The sequence below is a fragment of the Manacus candei genome, unplaced genomic scaffold, assembly GCF_025592945.1.
Source record: "Manacus candei isolate 608988 ecotype Guabito, Panama unplaced genomic scaffold, ASM2559294v1 h1tg000034l, whole genome shotgun sequence".
NCBI classification, from domain to species: domain Eukaryota; kingdom Metazoa; phylum Chordata; class Aves; order Passeriformes; family Pipridae; genus Manacus; species Manacus candei.
Window position 1 is genome coordinate 7,093,028 of NW_026138082.1, and position 22,403 is coordinate 7,115,430.

Consider the following 22,403-nt stretch of genomic DNA (forward strand, 5'->3'; position numbering starts at 1 on the left):
AACAATGTAAGCATTTGGTAAATAAATCCCTGTAGAACTCTTAGAAATGACTCACTGATTAATTGAATCAATCCATCAACCTTTTGTGATTGCATCAATATGCAGTCCCTTTGATGTTGTTCTTCTTCCAAAACTACTGTTTTAAATGCTTTTAAGATGTAGGCTGTAATATAATACATAACTATGTGGAGCTATCATAAATTAATTGGATAATCTAGCAAGATATAATTGGCTTATTCTTTTACCCAAGTCTCATATGTACATGCTTAAACTAATCATATCACCTCATAACCATACTCCAAGTTCTCATTTCCCTGCTCTTCTTTTTCTGAAATTTTTTGGCACCCACTTTTTTTATTAATTAAAATTTAACAAATTTAACAGCAGAGTGTGACACGGAGATCATATTTTTTTCTTTTTTTTTTTTTTTAAATTAAAATGTTCTCACTTACTTTATTTAAAACATAAACTCTTTGCAGAAAGGACTGTCTTATTTACTGTGTTCATAGATTGCACCATGCTTGTACATCCAGCAAGTATCAGAAATTATAATTTTTGTATACTGAATGCCCATCTAAAAAATAAATACTCGAGACTTTGCATCTCTTGAGAGGAGGGATAGGAAAAGCTATGTAGAAAGAGGGGGAAACTGTAGTTGGTTTTGTATTCCCACCCTAAAATATACTCACATAACTGATATGTTTGTGTGTAGATATGTGTGACAGAGTGAACTGAGCCAACGTTTACACAAAAGCACATAGATACTGAGAATCTCATGTAAATGAATTAAATTGCACATACGTACATGCTCTCCTAGGAACAAACATTCACCTGCGTGCACAGAAACCAACCATCCAAATGTTCGCAAGAGGGAAAAAACAACCCTGAGACAAATTTCAAGAGATTGAAATGTGAATCTAATCCAGTCAACATGTTCACAAACACATTTTCTAAGAATTTTCTTCCGGTTCACCTGTGCCTTTTGTAGCTCTGGATATTTATGACTGTCTACGTGCTCAATGAACTATATCTTCGGCAAATGTAATTGCACATGTAAAAATGATTCCTACCAGGACTCACTGTACCTCATAGCTTCTGTAATGCTGCCACCCTTTACCCTTCTGTTAAGTGTCTCCCTGCATCTGGGACCTTTGTGCTTCCTCATCTTGTCATTTTGCAGATATCCACAGTGATACTGTCCTCCATGACTGTCATCACCATCATTATGTAAACAGTTGGAAACAATGGATGTTCCAAACAGAAGTATGTAATTTTGGGAGAGTATTTGGGATTGTGTTCAGGAAGATGGGGAGAGTGATAATAGGACAAGAAGATGGTGACAGGGAGAAATAAATTAAATAAGTATGAAATAGCATTCTGTGTGGCAGAACTGGAGACTCTTGAAGAGCACATGCTGAATATGAACATGCTGCTTCATATTTAGCTCCCCATAGCCTATTTCCCAGTAGGACAATGGCAAAGCTAGGAAAGTGATTAGGTAACAGGTGGCAGCAAAGACCTTTTTCCACTGGTGGATGCAAAAGTATGGCTTTTGTACAGAAGAATTAATTTTGAATCAGAGATGACCACAAACATTAGTTTTTTTAATTCTTAGGTTTCACAGTGATCCTATCTATCCAAAATAATAATCCCAAGGCATTTGGAAGTCCCAAGAGCTAAGTCTTCTACTCAACAGAGAGCAGGAAAGATGGTGCTTTTATTGGACACAAGAAAAAAAATCTCTGAAGTGATCTTGGCAGAATTTGGAAGACCCTTATGTAAGACATTATCTGTCTCAGTTGATTTCTGAGAGATAAAGGAAAAGTTCATTTTAAAAGACCCTTCTTTTGTACATATGGAGAGAGATGTGCAACAAATGTATATATGATGCTACTTAGAATTTCACATTTGGTACAATATCTTTCTTCTCAGCTATGCAAAGGTCACAACTCTAACTAGCTGCAATTGCCTCTCTTGGTGAAGATCTGAACAGAGCAACTTGTCACAACACGAGATCAAACAGAGCTGATTTTTCCAATCCATGTCTGGGAATGAAGCATATTAGTGACTACAGGAAGAAAAGCTCTTTTACTGATTCATTCTGTGCTGCACCACTTCTATACATGAATGAGTAACTGCAGTCTAAAGGGCACTTTCTTTTATGCATGGTAATTACATTTAATATTGCACATAGTTTGGAGCAGACCAATTAGCATAACAACTGCCTACATCTTTCTCTGAGGAGAAGTGGACAGAGCGCTGTCTGCAGTATTGCTATGCATTGGTTCTTCAATAAAACCTGGTTTACCTTTAGTGTCTGTCACCAACCAACAAGTGCTGGGAAAAAGTCAGATTCAGATTAGCTAGAAAAATTTCACCTCAATTTCACCTCAGCTACTCATCAGTGGACAGTCGGCAAGAAGTACATACCCAGAGACTATTCACGGGCCTTTCCATCTTTGTGGAAAAATCCTCACCCTTTGAGCATTTGCATTTAAAGATAGAACAGAGGACTGGCAATGAAAATATTACAGGCTGGAAGGGTCCATGGTGTATGGAGTTTTGCTCTGGCTAGTATCAATGTGCTTAAACAGAAGGTAAGTGTGCAAGTGATCAAAACCTTCAGACACTGAGTTAATAGCCATTCTTATTTGGAGACATCCAGGAATCAATACATACTGTGCTAGACTTTGCCAAAATTCTGTGCAGCAGTACAGTATTGCAAACTTAAATTAAGCAAATGGAGCACAAATCTTTTCTCCTTACCTGAATGAAAAGTATCACTTGCACTATAATGAAGGCCTAAAAAATCCTAGTGACATTAATTAATACACTCTCTTTCTAAGGACTTAAGACAGTATGACCGACTATCTCAAAATGTATACTGTTCTACTCCACCTTTATTAAATGACCTCAGGCATATATGTGTGAACTCTATAAACATTTCACAATATTTCTTCATTTCAATGTAGGGACAATAAATGGCATATAAAAGAATATTAATGCAGTGGAAATATTCATGTTACATAGCTCCTTCTTAGAAAGGATTACTTTTGTAATACTTAACACTGTTGGCCACTGTATACCTATCATAGGCTTAAAATTCCTGATGAGTGCACAAAACCAGCCCTGCTTCCTAAGTGAAGAGTCTGTTGCAGTCAACCTTGTAAAGGAAACCTTTTAGTGTCAGTGATAATGAAAATACCTGCTACATATGACAGTGTTAAAATGGTGTCATGACCTGGCAATTTCTATTCAGTGCTGTCACATCCATGCACTGCACAGATCAGGATTGTCATCATGTAAATGTAATAGGATTATTTATCCTGCATTGTTGCTCAGCTGGTAACAGTAATTCTAAGTTTCCCGTAAGTTGTGAATAGCAGCAGGGGGCCATGAATAGCTTGGAAACCTATATTTTTTCCATTTATTTTTTTTAAAATGCAAATTACACTAGTAAGTCAAAAAAATCACTTTTGTTAAAAATACATTCGGAATTAACAAATGCCAAAAAGAAAAGAAAAGGAAAAAACCCACATTTGGATTGTATCTCTTGCCTTCTGAATATTTTAGTTTATAACAAAAGCCCAGCCTAGAAAAATAACATTCTTTACTGGATTTTGAGGAGGATACAGCTGTACAAATCAAAAGTGCCATCCAGATATTCTCACATTACTGTGCTCTAAACTGCTTCCAGAAGAGATCTGTCCACTAATCATTTAGTTGAGTAGTCAACAGTCCTAATTTTTTAAATGGTGGTGCTCTAACTGCAATTTAAGCAGGGTTATGAATACCAACTTCATATAGGTAAGTATGCGTATATATATATGTATACTGTGTGTAAGCGAGTGTGTGTATCTACTCTATATGTAATATATGAATACACATTTATATTGCAGTCTGTAGTAGTTTAGATGTGCTTCCTATTTCCTAAGCATTTTACAAACACTAACAATTCAGACCTCACAAAAAGCCAGTGAGGCACATATTATTCCCGTATTATAGATGGGAAGACTAAGACACAGAGAAACTAAGGCCAAAACTTTCCAAATTAAAATTAGGCCTATAAACTACATGTAGACACTTCATTAAATTGTCTGGCTTCTAAAATTGCTAACTAGCAGTAGCTGCTGTTCCATGGGAAATCACTGAGAGGTATGAAAAATTATCGTCTGAAAATTGGATTGCTGCTTAGGTGCCTAAATTGGTTTCTTTTCATGTTAAAAAGTGATTTTTATAGAAATATCATCTTGATTAACTGGTATACAGGGAAAGATAAAAGAACCTGTTATGACATTTTCATTCCATTTAAACCTCTATGTTATGTTTAATTCTATACATCTGCTATATTTAATACTACAGAAAAGTAGAAACTTTTGAAATTTTTCAAGTTATGGGAAATTTCATCCTGGCACTCGGAAGTTGCATGGGGTTTCCAGGGGGTGAAAAGCAGCTCTATCCAGAATGAACTTAGAATTTTAGGTCCCCAAGTATGAAAATTTAAATTTGAGATCCAAATCAGCAGTGAATGCTTTATGGGATCAGGCCTAGGGTACGTGCCTGTTTCATGCAGGAAATTCCCAGCAGTATCTGAGACAGGAGCCCTTGGTCCACTGCATCAGAATCTTCCTGGGTGATGCAGCCCCCAACAATAATTATTCCTGTGTATTTTATATACATAGATATACACACACATTCACACACTTACATATATCTATCTATCTATCTATATAAATCTCACTGAATCAATGTAAGCATAGCTCCTGAACATGTCCCATATCTTGCTTTCACTGTCCCTCTGTCATTGTCCAGAGTTGCTGCTTGTGACACTGTACATCCATGCAGACACAGCAAAGGGCACTGGTTTGTACAGAGATGAGTGAGTGGTGTGAGCGCACAGGCCTTTGGAGCAAGGCCTTGGCCAGCAAGGAAAAGGGAGTTGCTCAGGTGTACCTCAAGCTTTTCCAAGTGTTGACCTTTCCTCTTGCCCTCAAAACCTACGTGGTCACCTCATGTGTGGTAGGTGCGTGCGTTTGTCTATGCAAGGTCTGAGCAAAGAAACAATGACAATCCAAGTTTCTGAAAAACCTGAGCAAAGTATTGGGTTTTCCTAGTGAAAGCCACCTATGTTCTTGAAAATACAGATCAGATGTAGAATAAAACATATGTTCCTAGGAGTTCAGAGTATTTCATATACACATTGACCTACTAGCAAAATTCCCAAAGGCATCTTGTTGCCAACTACGTAACAGCACAGTTGTTTTTTTTCAGCCACAATAATACAGGAAGATAAAATACACATTCTAACACAGAACAAATCCCCCAAATATACCCTACAAAGGTCTTCAATATTTCTTCAATTCAACTAGTGCCTCCCCACCCTTTCCAACTGAAATCAAAAAATAAAATATGTGGATCCCTTATGGTGCAATTAGGAAAAAAAAAGCTCACTTACAGAGAATTTTTAGTTGAAATTAGATATAAAAGACTAAACGTAGCTAGTACATATTCAGTTGGCCTTTGTTGATAGAAATCTGCAGATGTCTCTGTAGTTAGTAAAAGACGTTTAGAGATAGCTATAAAAGCACCTACAGTGCAATAAATAAAACCAGTGGGATTAAAGAACTATTTCTGCTGCGTATATCCAGTAGGTTCAATTATTAGTTTATGTTACCCCTTTCCTCACCCTGACCCCCCAAAGGTCTTATTTCTTTCTTTCTTTTTCTTTTTAATCATTATAAACTGTTTCTTGACCACTGTGGAGTCTCAAAAGTAAAGCACTTATCAGACAGCTGGCAGTTTTCTACTTGGTCGCTCTGGAGCCATGGAGCAACAGAGCCTTATTCCCTGACACGAAAACAAAGCAAAACCAAACAGAAGAAAACCACTGACTTAGAAATTGTTCAGAATTAACAGCAGCATGTTAACTTCAGAAAGCTTGCACGTAGTTTCTCTAGTGTGCAATGCAGTTGGGTTAAGGCAAGTATGAACTGTACAGCCTTCAGGGCAAACAATGCGCTGTCTATCAACTTCTGCTGGAAGGTCATCCTGGTATTTCAGTGTCGTGTTGACTAAGGAGACTTGATGCAGCCAGAAGTATGAAGGAGGCTCCAAAAGCACCGAGTTCATGTCTTAATCCAGATGGGTCACGCTGGCGGTGGCTGGGGTAGGGAAGAGATAAAAGATGGCACCAATGCCTCTGCTCTGTCCTCTGGTGCTGGGAGGCAGGAGGTCCAAGGTGGGGGGCTGGGACATCTCCTTTAGTACCTGTTAGAAAGAGGGGCTGAAAGTCTCTTGTTTTCTGTCTCACTGTTCAACCAGCTTTTATATTTTTCTTTTAGCAGAAAAATTGGATTTTTTTCTCTTTGAAGAATCAGGAGGCCATTCTGAAACAGTTTCTTTGACAGTGGTCTTCCAGCCCACCTTGGGTACTCCCCATGTTTACTTTGACCTAGAAGAAAGACAGAAAAAGAACAATACTTATAATCCACCATATACCTATCTGATCCCTGCCCTGCTGCTCTGCTGCCCCTTTGCAAGCAAGTGTAAGCAACAAACCAGTAACAGTTCAGCTACACATAGGATGAAGTGGACAGAAAGACAAAGTATTTGCTCAGGGAGCTGCTTGGCTCTCTCTGGAACACCGTCAGAGAAGTCAGCACAGGTTTTCTAAACAATCCTAGACAGGAGTTATATTTAATTATAATCTTAACTATATATCCACGGGTCAACTGGAAGATGACCTGACATATAATCCATCAGATATGTAGCTGTCTCTGTAAAAACAAGAAGTGGCACAGTATGAGGACAGAAGGGCTGAATTGCAGGAGCGGGAGAAAGCCACCCTCGGCTCGCTCGCAAAGCAGGGTGCATGTGCAAGTGCCACAGCCCTGTACACCTTAACAGTGTTGTCCCAAACCCATGTTTTGTGACTAAAGCTTTCAGTCTAAAATGGACAAGATGTTGTTTGTTCATAATCAAAGCTTAGCTGGTAGTTTATTTAAATGAAATGTTGTCCATGAAGTCTGAATACCACAAACATGAGGACATCATTACCCAGCAGATTTCTGCTGCATGAACTTGCTGAGTGTCATGGTGGTTATACATGAGCTGCTGGTCTTAGTGTCTTTTTTGTGTTTCATTTCTACTTTAAGTGAATGGTAAAGTAGGCAGCACCTTCAGTATGTGTAATCATCTAGACAAATACCTATGTGTGTGTGTGTGTGTGTGTGTGTGTGTGTGCGCATGTGAGTATATATGTTGCAAATATTCTTAGACTTCACAATGGAGGCAAGCAAGCTTTATTTTTGGGCTACAGTACTTTTGAGCAATTTCGTCAGTGCATTAGGCATCAGCATCAGACACGCATGCTTTTTTTTTTTGCTTCACTTCTTCTTTTCTTGAGCAAACAAGTTTACTGTGAAGAACATAAAGAAAGATCTCTCTCCCCTCCCTCCTTCCTACTGTTTTTAGAAGAACAGTGATCATGCAGTGCAGTCTTGTTCCACAACTACAACTGTGTTTTTTCATGTGCAGCAGAATCAGTGTCAGGGAGTGTTTAGTCACCTTCCTCGATCACCTCCCAAGAGCAGAATTTTCTCTTGTCAATTGATTTCCTCCATCTTATTGTGTTCTTCTCCCATGGTCTGGAAATGAGCACTGGCATCTCTGGCACAGAATGCCAGGAAGCTGCTTTTGAGTACATCAGCTGTGGTCACACTGCAAGGAGGTACATGAGCATCGGTTCTGTCCCGTTCTGTTCAAAAAGCATATTCGTTTTGAAGGGACTGTCTAGGCTTCTTGGCTTGTACAGCATAGAGCACGCTGTTGGCACTTAAATAATAAAAAAACCCCGATTTATAACAGGTAGATAAATGTCACAACAAGAATTCTCCCCAAAAAGTCAGTGTTTTATTTAAAACATAATTTTAAATTGAATATATTTTTCTCTTTAAAAAGTAAACTTATTTAAAATAAATATGAAATTGGAAGAGATGATAAGGAGAATTGTGATTGCAACTAAAAGCCTAAAATATAGAGAAAACACCCCAAAGTGCGCCCAAATCTAATATTTCTAGAGTACTCAAGGAAATAGTAGCCAGAGATAGTCACCTCAATTCACTATCTACAAATAATGTTTCTTTTTCATAAATCAAGATTTTTTTTCCTGTAAGTATCCTTTCATTCAGAGTAGTTTTGCATAACTGATGAAATTCCACACAAATATACTGTGTACATTTAAACTGAATTGGAATGTTCCTATAAGTAGAGCTTGATTGATATCACGAATAAAAAATAATAAATCTTTGCACAAAAAAGTCCTGACACAATAGAAATGTAAACATAAGAAGCCTGAATAAATCAATATAATTATTTGCACGTGTGAGTTTGTGTAGGTTCAATAAAACCTCCAAATTAACAAAATGAAGTGCTAACTTCAGCACACAGGATGAAACTGGTTACAAAACTGTGTGTCTTAATAGTTAGCAATTACTAAACCCAGCATTCCTTCAGGATAATAATTAAATCGTTCATGTGTAAGACAGTTAAAATTGATTTGGATGCAAAACTGTCTAACTTGAATAGAAATAAAAGTTTGTGTTGATGGAATTCTGCCAGTGCAATCCTCTAAATCAATTCACATCAGCAAGCAGTACATGGATGATGACTGAGACCTACTACACAATTCTGTGTGTCTTTAAGATTTGTACTAGTTCTGTATATGAATTGATCTTGTAAATATATAAGGGCTTCTCTGTGCTACATTACTGAACTACATTTTGAAATTTATATGTTGACGGAATCTGTACATCATTAGAAGCTGATATGGTTTTGGTGAGCTCTTCAAAGCTGAGGCCATATCTTCTTCCCTTTTGCAGCATGCCTAGCACACATATAGGTACTACCACAGCACAGAAAACAAAAGAATTGATATTGTGCCTTTGGATATAGTTAGTAATAAGATGATTTAAAGGCAAGTGTCTCCTATTTCTCTGATAAATCCAGAGCTCCACATGAGTGTGAGACTGAATAGTAAAGGATGAAGAGGTGGCAACAAGCTATCTTTGTATTTTCTTGATCTTTTGCAGGAATTAGATGGGATGATGCTTAATATATCTTCTGTTGCTTATAGATTAAAAGACATTTTTTAGCAACTGATAAAGTTGTGGAAATAGTTATACGAATATTGCTATATGGATATGGTCTGCCTATATTTACAGAGCAACTGCAGTGTGAATACATATGCATGCGTTCCTGGTGTGCCTCAGCTGCAGAAAACAGAGAGGTATTACTAAATGCTGTAGAAGCCTCTTTAGGACAGATTGTAGCAATTCTAGAGAACCCTGTCAAACACTATACAGTCAGAGGGAAACATCAAATGTCATTGAGTGCGGTTGGGACGTGGTAATACTTTTGTGGGTTGATTGCGCAAAATGTCAGCTCACATTCTGATTTCTGTCTCTCTGTGAAGATGGTAAAATCACCTATACTCCAGTGAGAATGCAGCATTGAAATAAGATGGAACATAGTTTGCATGGATTAATCATGTATCTCTTCATTTCAGCTACAAGCTTAAAAATATTGCCTTCTTTTTTTCCACAGGTCTAGCTTTCTTTCCAGTCAGTATGAAAATACACAGTAAATGCAATCTGTTCTTCTGGAAGAAACACTGAGAGCATAAAGAGAATGGGATAATATCTCAGCTAGAGTGCTCCATATGTTGACGACAAGGTATGGTGTACTGAGAAAGAAATAGGATTAGAATTGTTCTAAGTACCTATGTGCTTCATATAATACTAGGAAGGAAATAACATTTTCTAAATGCACAGCACTGTGCCAAAAGTGCAGGTGAAAAATCTTTACTTGAGCACAGACAGATGGGAAGCTGAAGTTAAGATGGCATTGGAGATATGCACTATTGTAATTTGAGATTATTAAAAAGTTGCTCGTAAAGATCCCAAAGGGCCCAATCCTGAACTACTGCAGACTGATTGTACCATGATAAAGGAGTAAATGCCAGTTCCATGCAAAAATATACTAATCTATTAACAGACTTGCTTCCACTACTCATAAGAAATGAAATTGCATTCAAGGGTGAATGGAAGTGTATGTTGCAATGCCTACTGTTTGCTTGAATTTAGTTATTTTCCTCAAAAGAGATGTTCAGAAGAGAAACAAAGGAAAAAAAGTAAATGTTGCCCTTTTGTGAAGTCTTCAGTGCTATGCTTTTAGTGTGTGGTTATTGATGGCAAATAAAAAATATTCCAAAAGGCTGCAGCAGTGAGGTAAGATTTATCTGGGCAGTCAGGACTGTTCTGAATTGCAGTTGGCATCAGTACAAGAAATATTTAGAGATGATTATTCCTGGAGTAATCTGTAGTTGGGTGTTAGCTTTAGTGTGAATATACCCCAGTTGTGTGTATGAGTGGAGATTTGATTATCCAAATATATCAGGAGATTTCCCAAATATATCAGGCTGCACTCTGGGATGGAGTTGTCACCCACTGGTTAGGTAAAATACTGTCTTCTTTTCAAACTGATTTTAAAACTCATATGTTGTTACATTTGTTTTGGGTTTTTTTAAATGTGGTAACTGGAAATGAGGTACAGAAGTGCCTCAGTGAACAGATGCTCTGGTCAGACAAATGTTAAATGCATCCACTAAATTAGCAAGTTGCTGAACTTTTGATAAATCTTATTAAAAACCCACTTTTTTTCCAACCAAGGTTTGTCATATCTGACTAGTTTGTTTTTTTTTTTTACACTGAATTCTCATTGCTTCTGAGTGGAACCTGCTTGAATGAAAAAAGGGAAAAATCAGGTGAGAGCTGGGTGTTATTTGAATAACTGTGACATATGATATCCTGCCCCAAGAAATCACTATAATTCAACAGAAGAGCAATGTTGATGCTTAAGTGTAGCTTGAATTCAGTCCATAAAAAAAGGCTTCTGCGTGTTCTGAATTTTTAAGTCATGCCATCTTTCAGCTTAATGATCCTTTAAGATCAGCCTGCCACTCTGCCGAATATCTTAGAAGTTAAGTACTTACATATACATGGGCTGTAGTTGTAAATGAGATGTCTTCTGTGGACCTTGATAGCCGTAAGAGTCAAATCCACCTATGAAGTCAACTGAAAGGGGGAAAATTGCTTGCATTAGCAACATCTTTTCAGAAGTGATAGGCCCTATAATTCAAGAACCACCCGGCACATACATTATTTTTGATGAGTCCTCTAATAATCTGTTAAAATTAGACAAGCTAATTGTGAAGATGCAGAAAAAGCCTAAAAGAGGAGAGAAAGGCAAAGTCCCCTGTTTTTCCTTTTTAAACCCACAAAAAGACAATATAAGATTTATAACAGCCATCAGAAATAGCCACACATCCCTCTTTTTCAAGCAGACCACCACACTGTAATACAAAAGAACATGCTATTCAGACACCACAAATACTGAAAACCATTATTTGTTGGCATGAATACATTGATTCTGACTGTGATTACTGTGTCTGGCTTCCTGTCATACCATTGATGTAGAGGAGGGAACACATTGATCAAACTCAGTCTGAGAGAGAGAAGTTTCTCTGATTCCTTGCTTTGACATTTGGATTGAAATGCATGAACAGAGAGCTGGAACAATTTATCTGAGCTTCAGAGATGAAACTTCTCAGATGCAAGGAAACCTATTTCTCTCAAGGCACTGAAGGTCTGCAAGAAGGTTGCAGAGTGGGAGTTATTTATTAATTCAAACCATTGCAAGTTCCTGATGGTCTTTACATGCTTGTTTTAAACAATTTCCAGGGAAATTCAAGCTCACCTAAGCTTGAGACCCCTGTTTCTCTGCTATAATACTTTCTTTGCACAGGTAAAATGGTGCCCTTTTCTTCCTTTCTGTCCCAGGAGACTCAGCTATTGGCTTTTAGCGATTCTTCGTGGGCAGTTCTCAATCCTGAAAAATTATCTCTTACGTCAGCGATGCGAATTTGACTTGACTTTGATAGAAAAGGGCCAAAGCTATGGAAATGCATTTTTCACATGTCTTGGACACTGCTACTGACAGACTGGATCTGTGTACATTAAAAGTAGAAAAAAAAGAAAAGGTTCTTTGATGGAGGACAGCTTCTTGTGGATCTAAAATGCAGTAACAATCACAAAAAAAAAATAAAATTACTACCCTTTGTTTGAGAACCTCCACAGTGGTTGGAATACTTAAAACTTGCATTTATAAGGTTATTTTATACTAAGGTACCCCTCAATGTGTCTCACACTTAGCCACACTTATCAAAGCAGTCATATGCACCCTAGACACGGTACAAAAATATCAAATTCTTGTACACCTCTGTCCTCCATTTATTTTGCAAGCAAAGAGCTATCAAAACACTAGACTGGATGGGTACAGTACATTGCAACCACACACTTGTTCAGCCTGTCATCAAGTCATTCTTCAGTGGCAACAACGGCCCCTGCAGAAATAATTTGTCTGACTCTGTTCACTGTGGCAGCATTATGCATACTCATATCCCAGAATGACGTGTTACTAAATTAATTCCTGGTATCACTAATGAAGGAGGTTCTATAGTCTCTCTGTGTTGCTTTTTCCTGTGCCTAACTTCTAATATCTAATTTAAATGTAATTTCCTGAAAATTAACTACTTTTCTGAATTTTGGCCTTTTCTCCCTATAGACATGAAGGAAAATGAGCTTTTCTTTTTCTTTTTTTCTCTTACAACTGCTTTTAAGCATTTTCAAAAGGTATTTCATGCTATCTATTGTTTCCAGGTTTAAGCAAACCTAGTTCTTTCAAACATTTCTCACAGCTCATGTTTTCCAAGCCTTTAAATTTCAAAGCCCGAAGATCCTTCCTCAGTCTACTTAGGCTTTTCTTACAGTAGAGTGCACAAATCAGGACTAACTGGGCAACTACCTGTAGTTTCTGGAATAACTCAGTTTTGGTTTGTTTGGTTTGTTTAGTTTGTTTCCTTTTTACCTTGTGCTTTTTTTTGTTGTGGTGCTGTTTGGTTTGGGTTTTTTCCCTAATTTCTTTTTTCAACAGCAACGTACAAACACTTAACAATCAGATCTTTATGTTTTGATATGAACTGTAGGTCTAGCCAAGTAGTCCATGTTTTATTTGAAGATGATTGATTCTTCCCCACAGGAGTTCTTTTGCGCTTATCTGTACTGAATTTCATCTTCTTGATTTCAAGTCATTTCTCAAGATCATTTTGACTTCTAATCCTATCTTCACTAGAACTCCAGTCTGTTTTAATCTGAAATTTTACAAATGTTCTCGCCTCTATCCTCCTTGTTGTTAACAAAAATAATGAAGAGAATTATTTAGTTAGCTGAAGTCCCAGTGGGATCCCATCTGAAATGTCATCCCATCTGGTTTATAAGTACATTTCAAATAGAGTTTTAAACAATTCTGCATACAACCTATGATGGTTGCATCTGAGCAGTACTTCCCTGTCCTTCTTAAAAATCTTCTATAGCATAAAAATCTTGCTAAAATCAAGATAAATGTCATTTGTTGCTTTCTGCTTATTCACTGTCTATAACCATCAGGATATCTTTATCAAAATGTGATCATGTCTTTGGAAGCATACTAAGTTTATAGGCACAGAATGAAGAAAATTTTTAAGTGAAACGCTAGGCTGGGAGGAAAAAACCCCTCTGTTCAAATACAAAGACTGTAGAAAAAAAAAAAGAACATATCTTTGCTGCATATGGTTTGTTGCTTGCTCACCTCATTTTCTTTTTTATTGGTTGCCCTTGATCCATGTGATCACAAGTCAGAAAATACCTGTGTTGGATTGAGTGTCTCACTGTTGTCAACCCATGTCACTTTACAGAGGTTGCTTATATACATTAGTCCAGCCTTCTATTTCTTCTGTACTTTCCTAGACCCTTCAAGCAACTGGTAAACCATTATTAGTAGGCTGCAGGTATAGACACTCTTTTGCAGTTGTGGAGTAAAAAAGGTCTTGAGGGTGACTTTAGGGTTGTTTCCAGAAAGCTAAACCAATGTGTTAAGAAAAAGATTTCTTTGAGCAAAACGAGTTTGTGTGGGCACAAGAGAAAGATGCATGCCAAATATCTCTTCATGCATTATGGCTTTGCCCTGTTGCACAGAGTAATTGTTGCACGGAGTGTTAACAAGCCAGATTGTCAAGTGACAAAGAAGGCAAGCTCGTAGAGACATTTCTGTATTCAACTCACTATGAAGGTTCCCATGTGTGTAACCAAATGATAGTGGGGCAGAGAGTACTACTGTGACCTCATTGTAGGCATACAATGGCTTCTTACATGCAACAACAAACTTTGCAAGGTAGGTAAAGGAAGTAATAGAAAGTGAACTCCAACACAAAAGGATTTCATTAATTTCTCTGTAGCAAGCTTTCTTCATGGTGGCAAATCCTGTGGTGTCCAGACTGTGCTAAAACTCCCTGTGGACTCTAAACTAGTTTCTTAAAGCATGCAGAAGGCTGCCCTTTCTGCAGGCGTTTTATCCTGGCTGTGCCTGAAAGGTCACTAAAAGTGTCATAGAACTGATACATCCCTGGCAGCAGTAACATTAGACGAATAAAACAAGGCTCATTAGCTGAATCAGTACAGAGGCTTCCATCCTTAACCTCATGCATCAAACACATTTTTGACTACTCTATTTTATATTCTTCTTAAATGTCACTGTTATCACAAGTGGTTTTTAGGTCATGTTTTTCTTTAGTAAAAGCACATGTGAATATGCAAGCAAACAGGATCCTATTCCTTTTGTGGCGGGTTGACCCTAGATGAACATCAGTTGCCCACCAAAGCTTCTCTATCGCTCTCCCCCTCTAGTGGACAAGGGAAGAGAAAATACAACAAAAGGCTCATGGGTCAAAATAAGGACAGGGAAAGATCACTCCAGCAGTTATCATCACAGGAAAAACAGACTCAAATTATTAACAAAGAAAAGCAGGATAACAAGAAATAGCACCAAATAACAAAATACCTTCCCTCACCTCTCCCTGATTCCCAGGCTTAACTTCACTCCTGATTCTCTGCCTCCTCCAACTAAACAATACAAGGGAATGAGGAACAGGGGTTAGGGTCAGTTCATCACATGTCATCTCTGCTGCTCTTTCCTCCTCACACTCTTTCACTACTCCAGGATGGGATTCTTCCCATGGGAGACAGTCCTTCACCAACCTCTCTAATGTGAGCCCTTTCCATGGGCTGCAGTTCTTCATGAACTGCCCCAATGGGTCCCTTCCATGCAGTGTAACCCTTCAGGAGCAGGCTGCTCCAGCGTGGGTCCCCTGTGGTGTCACAAGTCCTGCCAGCAAACCTGCTCTTGCATGGGCTGCTCTCTCCACAGGTCCACAGGTCCTGCCGGGAACCTGCTCCAGTGTGGGCTTCCCAAGAGGTCACAGTCTCATTCAGGGCACACATGCCTACTCTGGCATGGGGTTCTCTATGGGCTGCAGGGGGACAACCTGTCTCACCATGTTCTTCACCACAGGCTGCAGGGGAATCTCTGCTCTGGTGCCTGGAGCAACTCTTCCCCCCCCTTCTTCACTGACCGTGGGGTCTGCAGAGTCACTGTTCTCTTATCCTCACTCCCCTCTCATAGCTGCAGTTGCACAGTAACTTTCATAGCTGCAGTTGCACAGTAACTTTCCCCCTTCTTAAATCTGTTGCCCCCAGAGGTGCTACCACTGTTGCTGATGGGCTCAGCCTTGGCCAGCAGTGGGTCAACTAGGAGCCATCTGGCATCAGCTTTGTCAGACGCAGGAGAAGTTTTAGCAGCACTTCACAGAAGCCACCCCTGCAGCCCATCCAAAACCTGGCCATGCAAAACCAATACACCTTTGAAATATTGGGTGCTGAGATGTTTATTTTCCTATCTGGACTTATAGGATAATAGCAGTACTATTTATCTGTAAAATGTATTATAAAAAATTCAGAGTATTTTCTTCTTTTGCTGATGCTAAGTAGCTTGTCAGACATATGACTGTTGTTAAAAGTGTAACACAGACAGAACATATGGCTCAAAATAGGGACATATTTTCTATTAATAAGCACCCACAGGGATGTGAAGTTTCAGCCTCTGCTCGTGGTCACAGTCCTCACTGTTTCTGGTGTACATATCAGGACAGGATGAGAGGCATAAATGGGTTTCTCATTTTTCATTTCTGGAAGTCTACGGTATATAGAGGGACCATTAAAATGGGATGCACAGAAAAGACCCCGTTAGCATGAATGTGATATAGATTAAGGTTTTTTTTTAGAAAGTTTGCAGTGAGAAAAATTAGAGCTGTTGAAATCAACAGATGGACAAAGAGAAAGAACTGAGTATGGAATAAAAGCAATATCTTTCTGTAGAAAGCAAAAGGAAAGATACTTAAAAGAAACCAGATGACTAGACACTATTCTACTTACAGAAATTTTTCTCTGTAAGATATAAATACAGAAGCACAAAGATTCAGGTCCTCAGTTAATATATATGTTGATAACTTCAGTGACTTCTATGAAGCAATGGTAATTTACATTAGCCTAGGATCTCACCCAAAGGATCCTTTAGGGCATACATGTATAGAAATGTGACTGACTATGACTTTCCTTGCATTTTAGTAGGCGTGCAAAAAGCAGCGCAGACTAGATATGAAAAAATTTAGAGTTTAGGAATGGGGACGGGGATGAATGGCTTTATCTGCAAATAAAAGGAAAAGGAAAGGTTGGGAAACAGCCAACTTGGTCAACTTGTGACCTGCAGTATGGATGATTTTTTGACTGCTTTAAAATCCTCTTCTAGTTTTGTTCCTTTGCTGTGATTGTTTGTTTTGCTGATTATCTCATACCTACCCTTGATGCACAAGGGCCTGCCTCTCACCATGGTGAATCTACTGTCAGCACTCAAGCCTGCCTTCACTACCACATCAGTTTCCTGCCTGTGGCTCCTCTTTAAAAGTGAAAATGTCTTTGGTAGCAATTTTGTATTAAGGGTGACTTCTCTCACTGATTCCTCTCTTTTGCTTCACTTTGTCAATCTCCTTGATGAAGTAGTTTTTCTCCTCCAGCTCTATAAGTTCTAGCCCAGAGATCCCCACCATTTCCTCATCCACATCCCTCATCCCATCTCCAGTCATTTCTCTGCACATCAACTCTTCCATTTTTTGTACTAACAAACTGATAAAGTAGTACTCTTTTCTTCAGGTTGCCAGCCTTTTTCACTTGTTTTACTATTAATTTCCCCTTCTCTCTTACTACAGTTACAGGAATTTTGTTCTGTAAAACAGACTTTTTCTCGTGATCCTTTTTTTTTTTAAAAAATTTCTTCCCTAATACAAATACATGTAAATTCCTAAAAAAAAAAAATCAACTCCACCCTTATCCATGCTTGTCCTAGTTTTTCTCCTACACTCCACCCCAGATGATTTCAAGCCATTTTTGGAGCTACTTTTCTCCACTTCTTTAGAGTTTTACTCCCATCTTGTATTCTGTCCTTTGCACACAGCTGGAACTTCAGTCAGATCACCTCTTTCTGTTCAAATTTAGGCAAACACAGTCCTCTCTCTGGTCATCCAGACAACTTTCATGCATTTACTGCTTTCTTTTTCCTGAACTGTTTGCCCTGCTGGTCTCCTCTGCCTCCTCCGCAGGTGCTCACCTTCCTCCTCTCATCGTTCTTCTCCTTTCTTGATGCTTCTCCCTCCAGCATGCTGCTGGAGTCCAATGAACAGTAATCTCTGCCTTTTGTTTTTCTCTACCTCCTGTAAACTGGGTAATTGCACTCACAAACACAAATTCTGCTGTCGTTGGCTCTCTGAGGTGTCACGGATTACCTGGCTTGTGCTCATTCTGCTCCTCCTATACAAACTTAAATCTCAGCTTGTCTCTGTGATATTTACCCATGGATAATTAACCTTCAGTTCCAGTTCTGCATGGCTAACATCAGAACTCTCAGTTGCTCCTCCCTAACCTTCTCTGCTGCCCCTCATAGTGAACTTGTGTCCTCAAGTCTGCCTATCACTTAAGGATATAAGTTTGATGTCAACTTTGGTGTGGGCTGTGCATGATTTAATTTTTGGAGATTATTTTTGCATATTGAAGAAGAAGACTCTAACTGTTGACACAGCTATAACATTTAACCAGGGCTCCCAGCGTCAAACACCACAATTGTTCCCATTTTATTTTTCAACTCACCAAATATAGAGTTAAGCTTCAGGGATCACCTCTTTGCCTATGTTACTCTTCTCTGCATCCTTCTACTGATTTAACTTTCTATATTACATCAAGTATAAACTAAATCTTTTTACATTTAAAGCGTTTTGTAGATACTCAACATCAATCTCTCCTCCTTCCAGGTCTAAAAGCTAAATTCTGCCCCCATGCCACCAGCTTGACCTCCATACTTGCAGAATTTTCAAACAGTGTCTTTCCTTGTTAGAGTGTCTTCATAAACAATTCTCTTATTATTTTTCCTAAAACTGTTCTTTGCTCTGTTGGGAATAATTAGGTTGCCAATACCGTTATACTCCTGTCTACGTCAGTGAGTAATATTTGCTCCTAGTTTCTTTGTGCCCAGTTTCTGCCTGTGCCCTTCAGTTGCCTGTTGTCTAATACACAGATTGCAAGCTCCAAGAAACAGGACTGGCATTCACACATATAAAATGCTTGACATTATGGTAGTCCTTAAATATATTCATGAATCTAAAGCACTAAAGTAATATAAAAAAAAATTACAATTACCCATGCTAGAGATGATACTATTTAAAAAGAACTAATGACCAGGGAAGTGTACGTGCATGTTCACATGGATGCTTATTCCACATGCATGTCATGATTGGATATATTTCCCATGTGGTATAGCAGAGAGAGAATATGTAGTGTACATGCACTACATCTGACATGCAATGTCTTAAATTTATATACACTGGCTCCAGAGGCCAAAGATTTGGCTCCCTGCACTCAGGCTTCGGAAGTGCTGTGATTAAGCTTCAACACCACAGCAAGGCACTCCACTGCAGGTGTTGCTGGGAGGAAGGAGAGATGTCAAACAAATTACAGCTTATAACACCACTGGAGGCACTGTTGGTGCAGAAGTCAGTATGTGAGGCAAGACAGAGCTGTGCACAAATACTAAAAAACTAGTAGCTAAAAACTGGCCACATCGAGTGAAAAAAAATAAAAATGGAGGGAAGTAAATTAGGTTTGGTTTTAATAAGTTTGGAAATGACATATGGGGACAAAATATAAAAGAACATATGGGGACACCCTTGTTCTTGCAGTTTTGCCAGTATCCCGCTACCTGCCTCTCTATTTGGTGAAGACATTTCCAAACGATTTAGTGCTGCTGCCTTTTTATGCTGCGAGCATGGCCTGGTGGCTGTTCCACAATATAGCACACAGGAGGAGATTTGCTTGAATGCAATCTCCATAAAGTTTGTTTACAATGATAATCAAACATTATTGGTCTTTGTGCTGAGTACACAGTGATTTAGGCTCTCAAAAGAGCATAAAGCCAAACATTGGGGCAGCATGGGGAAGGAGGCATATGCCAGAACATGGGGTTGTGCCCTTCCTGCTGTCACAGGAGGATTCAGAAACAGTGTAAGGACTTGGACACAAGGTCCAGTTCTTGCAGTGCAATGAACAGCATTTTTGCCAAACAGCCAATAATGTAGGGCCTGTAAGTGCTCTTAGCTAATCAATTTGCAAGGTGAATAATAAAACCTCAGATTTTTAAACTGTCACATCATGGCATTTCTGAGCTCTACAATGGCCGTAGAAGCAGCAAAGGGAAACCCCTACACAAATTTTGACGCAGTTTCTCAGGTCAGATTCTGCCCCACTGTCCCTATTTTCATGATGTTTACTTAAGTAATAATCAAAATTATTCTGTAATTTTTCGCTTCACAAGGGCTTTTCCTCCAGCTTCTTCTCCTCTTATCATGATTCCGGTTGGATAAGACCCTGCATCATCTTCTTCTGTCTCTGTTTCTGCTGATCCCCCTGGCTAATTCTTTGATCGGTCCTTCTGAGACAAGACGTGAGACTGGGGAAGTATGCAGGTTTGTGAAACCTGATGAGCATGACCTGGTGTTACTGCCCTTATAGAGGTACTGACAGGGATCTCTGCTTGTTACTCCCTATAATTAGGACCAAGCAGGGATGCAGATATTGCATTCAAGGTGAGCCCAGGTCATGGTTGTACTCAGCAGAAAATAGTAAGATGAATGGTGCTGAGGTTCCAGAAATTAGACAAGTCAAAAATTAGAACAAGTCAAGATCCCAGGTGGAGAAGGGGTCTGGTCAGGGGCATGATATGCTCTGGAGCAATGACTTGGCAAGGCAGGGTTGCCCAACAGCAGGAACCATGTTGAGGAGGTTGGAACCAAGGCTGCTCATGGCTTAGCAGAAATAAGATTAGATGAAAGTAGCCAGGAGTACCCAAGCAAGGGCTGGGAGGCATCATTGAGTCTGCAGTAGCTGAAGGCAGAAACAGGGCCAGGGACAAGGCAAGCAGGAATAAGAACCAGAGGCCAGGAGGAAATGGCTGGAGCATAGCTGCAGCAATGAGAAATACAGGACTGAAATGGTCAGCACTGCATTTTATAGCTGAGAAATACAGCAAGCCACCTGTCAAGCCTGTACACCTGGAAACAGGGTTGCTGCTTGACCCCTGCAAGGCTTTGCAAGGCTTGTCCAAACTTGCAGCAGGGCTTGTCTGATGCTCAGTAAAGAGCTTTTAAAAGACCTCCACTCAACTAAAAGAACAATATTAGTCTGAGCAATATATTATTTTTCTAAACTGGACAGACCTGGACATTGCTGATAATAGCCATTTGCTTTCAAATTTTCATGCTTGAGTGCTGAGCAAAAAAATATAGCCCTGCAATATAGCTTTTGAGTGACAATCATTCTGAAAATTAAAGAAAATGCGGGGTAGACTGAATTATTATAGAAGTTATCAGATGAGTCATTAGGAAAAATTGTTCTTAGCCAGATCACTGCTAAGGGCAAGTAATAAAGAGAAGAAAAAGGAAAAAAGGAGGAAAAAGAAAATGCCTGGGGCAGTGGCCTCCAAGTGTGACTGCCACACTCATAAATTAGAAAAAGAGTCATTAGTAGGTGCAACAAAGTGGAGAATTAAGGCCCAAATCTATGAAAGTTAGCAATCCAATGCTAATGAAGACTTATCTAGACATTTGAAAGGAAAAGTAATAAGGAAAACTTTAACAGGAGCCATGCTGATAAAAATAATTCAGTACGAAGCTATGTTCATGGTATGTAGGAAACTGCGAGGAGCTCGTGTTGACTGCCTCAGAGGGAAGAACACTAAGCCTGTGGGTAGGTATCCTTCTCAGGGCCACTGGAAATGCTAATGAGTCTGATCCACTTACAGCAGCTCATCACCACTCCCCTCTCAAGACTCCGTTATCTGTCAGTCTGGAGCGAGCCCAGATGGCCAGGACCTGCCATGCTCCATCTGCTAATTTGGGCTGAAACCCTAAGAATGCAGCCAGCTGCCCTCGGAGGGTGGGACACCAGGGTGGGGAAGGGGGCTTGCAGCTGCACATGGCCACCTGCAGGTTGCTCCTCTGCCTGATTTCTGCGAGATCCAAGCTGCCCGCCCCTCTGGAGCTCTGACCGAGCGCAGAAGGAGACGCTCCCTGTTGAGGGGCCTGCCTTCAAAGCCTGCCCTCCACGTTCACTGCAAAGTAGCAGGCAATGACTGATGTCGAAATGGAGTCTGCCACCAGCATCAAAACAAAACACACCTGAAACCATTTTCCATGCAATTTTCAACTTGCGAAGAGTTTCAGATTTTGCTATTTTTTCCTGATTTTGAATATGAGCTTTATTTATTTTTCAATGTCAAAATATTTCCATGGCCAGGAAGATTCCCTATTCTGCTACAACAACAACCTGAACATCTCTTCAAATGATCTGTAGCTTCTATTGTCAGAACCATCACTAGATACTACCTCATTTCTGCTACCAGTTTGACACAGCTGTGTGTGACATTATTTCATGGTATGAATGCCTTTGTGTTCCTCTCCTGAAACTAATAATTCATTATGAGTAATATTTTCAAACTGGTTTGGTATTACATGTATCTTTCTTTGGAAAAAAAAAAAAAGATGTTAACTGTTCATTCCCTTTTGACATGTGCAGATCTTTTCCAACATTTCTGAAATGTCATTCTTGAAAAGATCAAAATTTTGTGGTGAAGAATTTGAAAAAAATTGTGTAAGGCAGGTATATTTCCCTGGCTGTTTCAATGCATTGATCTTATTAAGCAGTAGCCCATTGTGATCGCTTGATGGAATGGAAATGTTACTTCCTTCAAGTTTACATTATATTATTTAGATAATTTTTAAACTTGAAGTTGACGGTCCCCACAGGAGGCAGCGATGG

The 22,403-nt window shown here is 39.2% G+C and overlaps 1 protein-coding gene across 2 annotated transcripts in view; it reads right to left on the reverse strand.

Moving 5' to 3' along the window:
* Positions 1-433: 433 nt before the first annotated feature.
* The window catches only part of NKAIN2 (sodium/potassium transporting ATPase interacting 2), a 542,008-nt gene continuing 520,038 nt past the window's right edge, over positions 434-22,403 (reverse strand). The window contains exons 6-7 of one of the 2 annotated variants that reach the window (XM_051792302.1): positions 11,051-11,132; positions 434-6,451 (exon numbers count right to left, since the gene is read on the reverse strand). In XM_051792302.1, the coding sequence (XP_051648262.1) occupies positions 6,442-6,451; positions 11,051-11,132 (92 nt within the window). In that variant the 3' untranslated portion in view covers positions 434-6,441. Of the gene's footprint in view, positions 6,452-7,713; positions 7,834-11,050; positions 11,133-22,403 lie in introns of those variants that run through there. The other variant, XM_051792301.1, reaches the window with a different exon arrangement.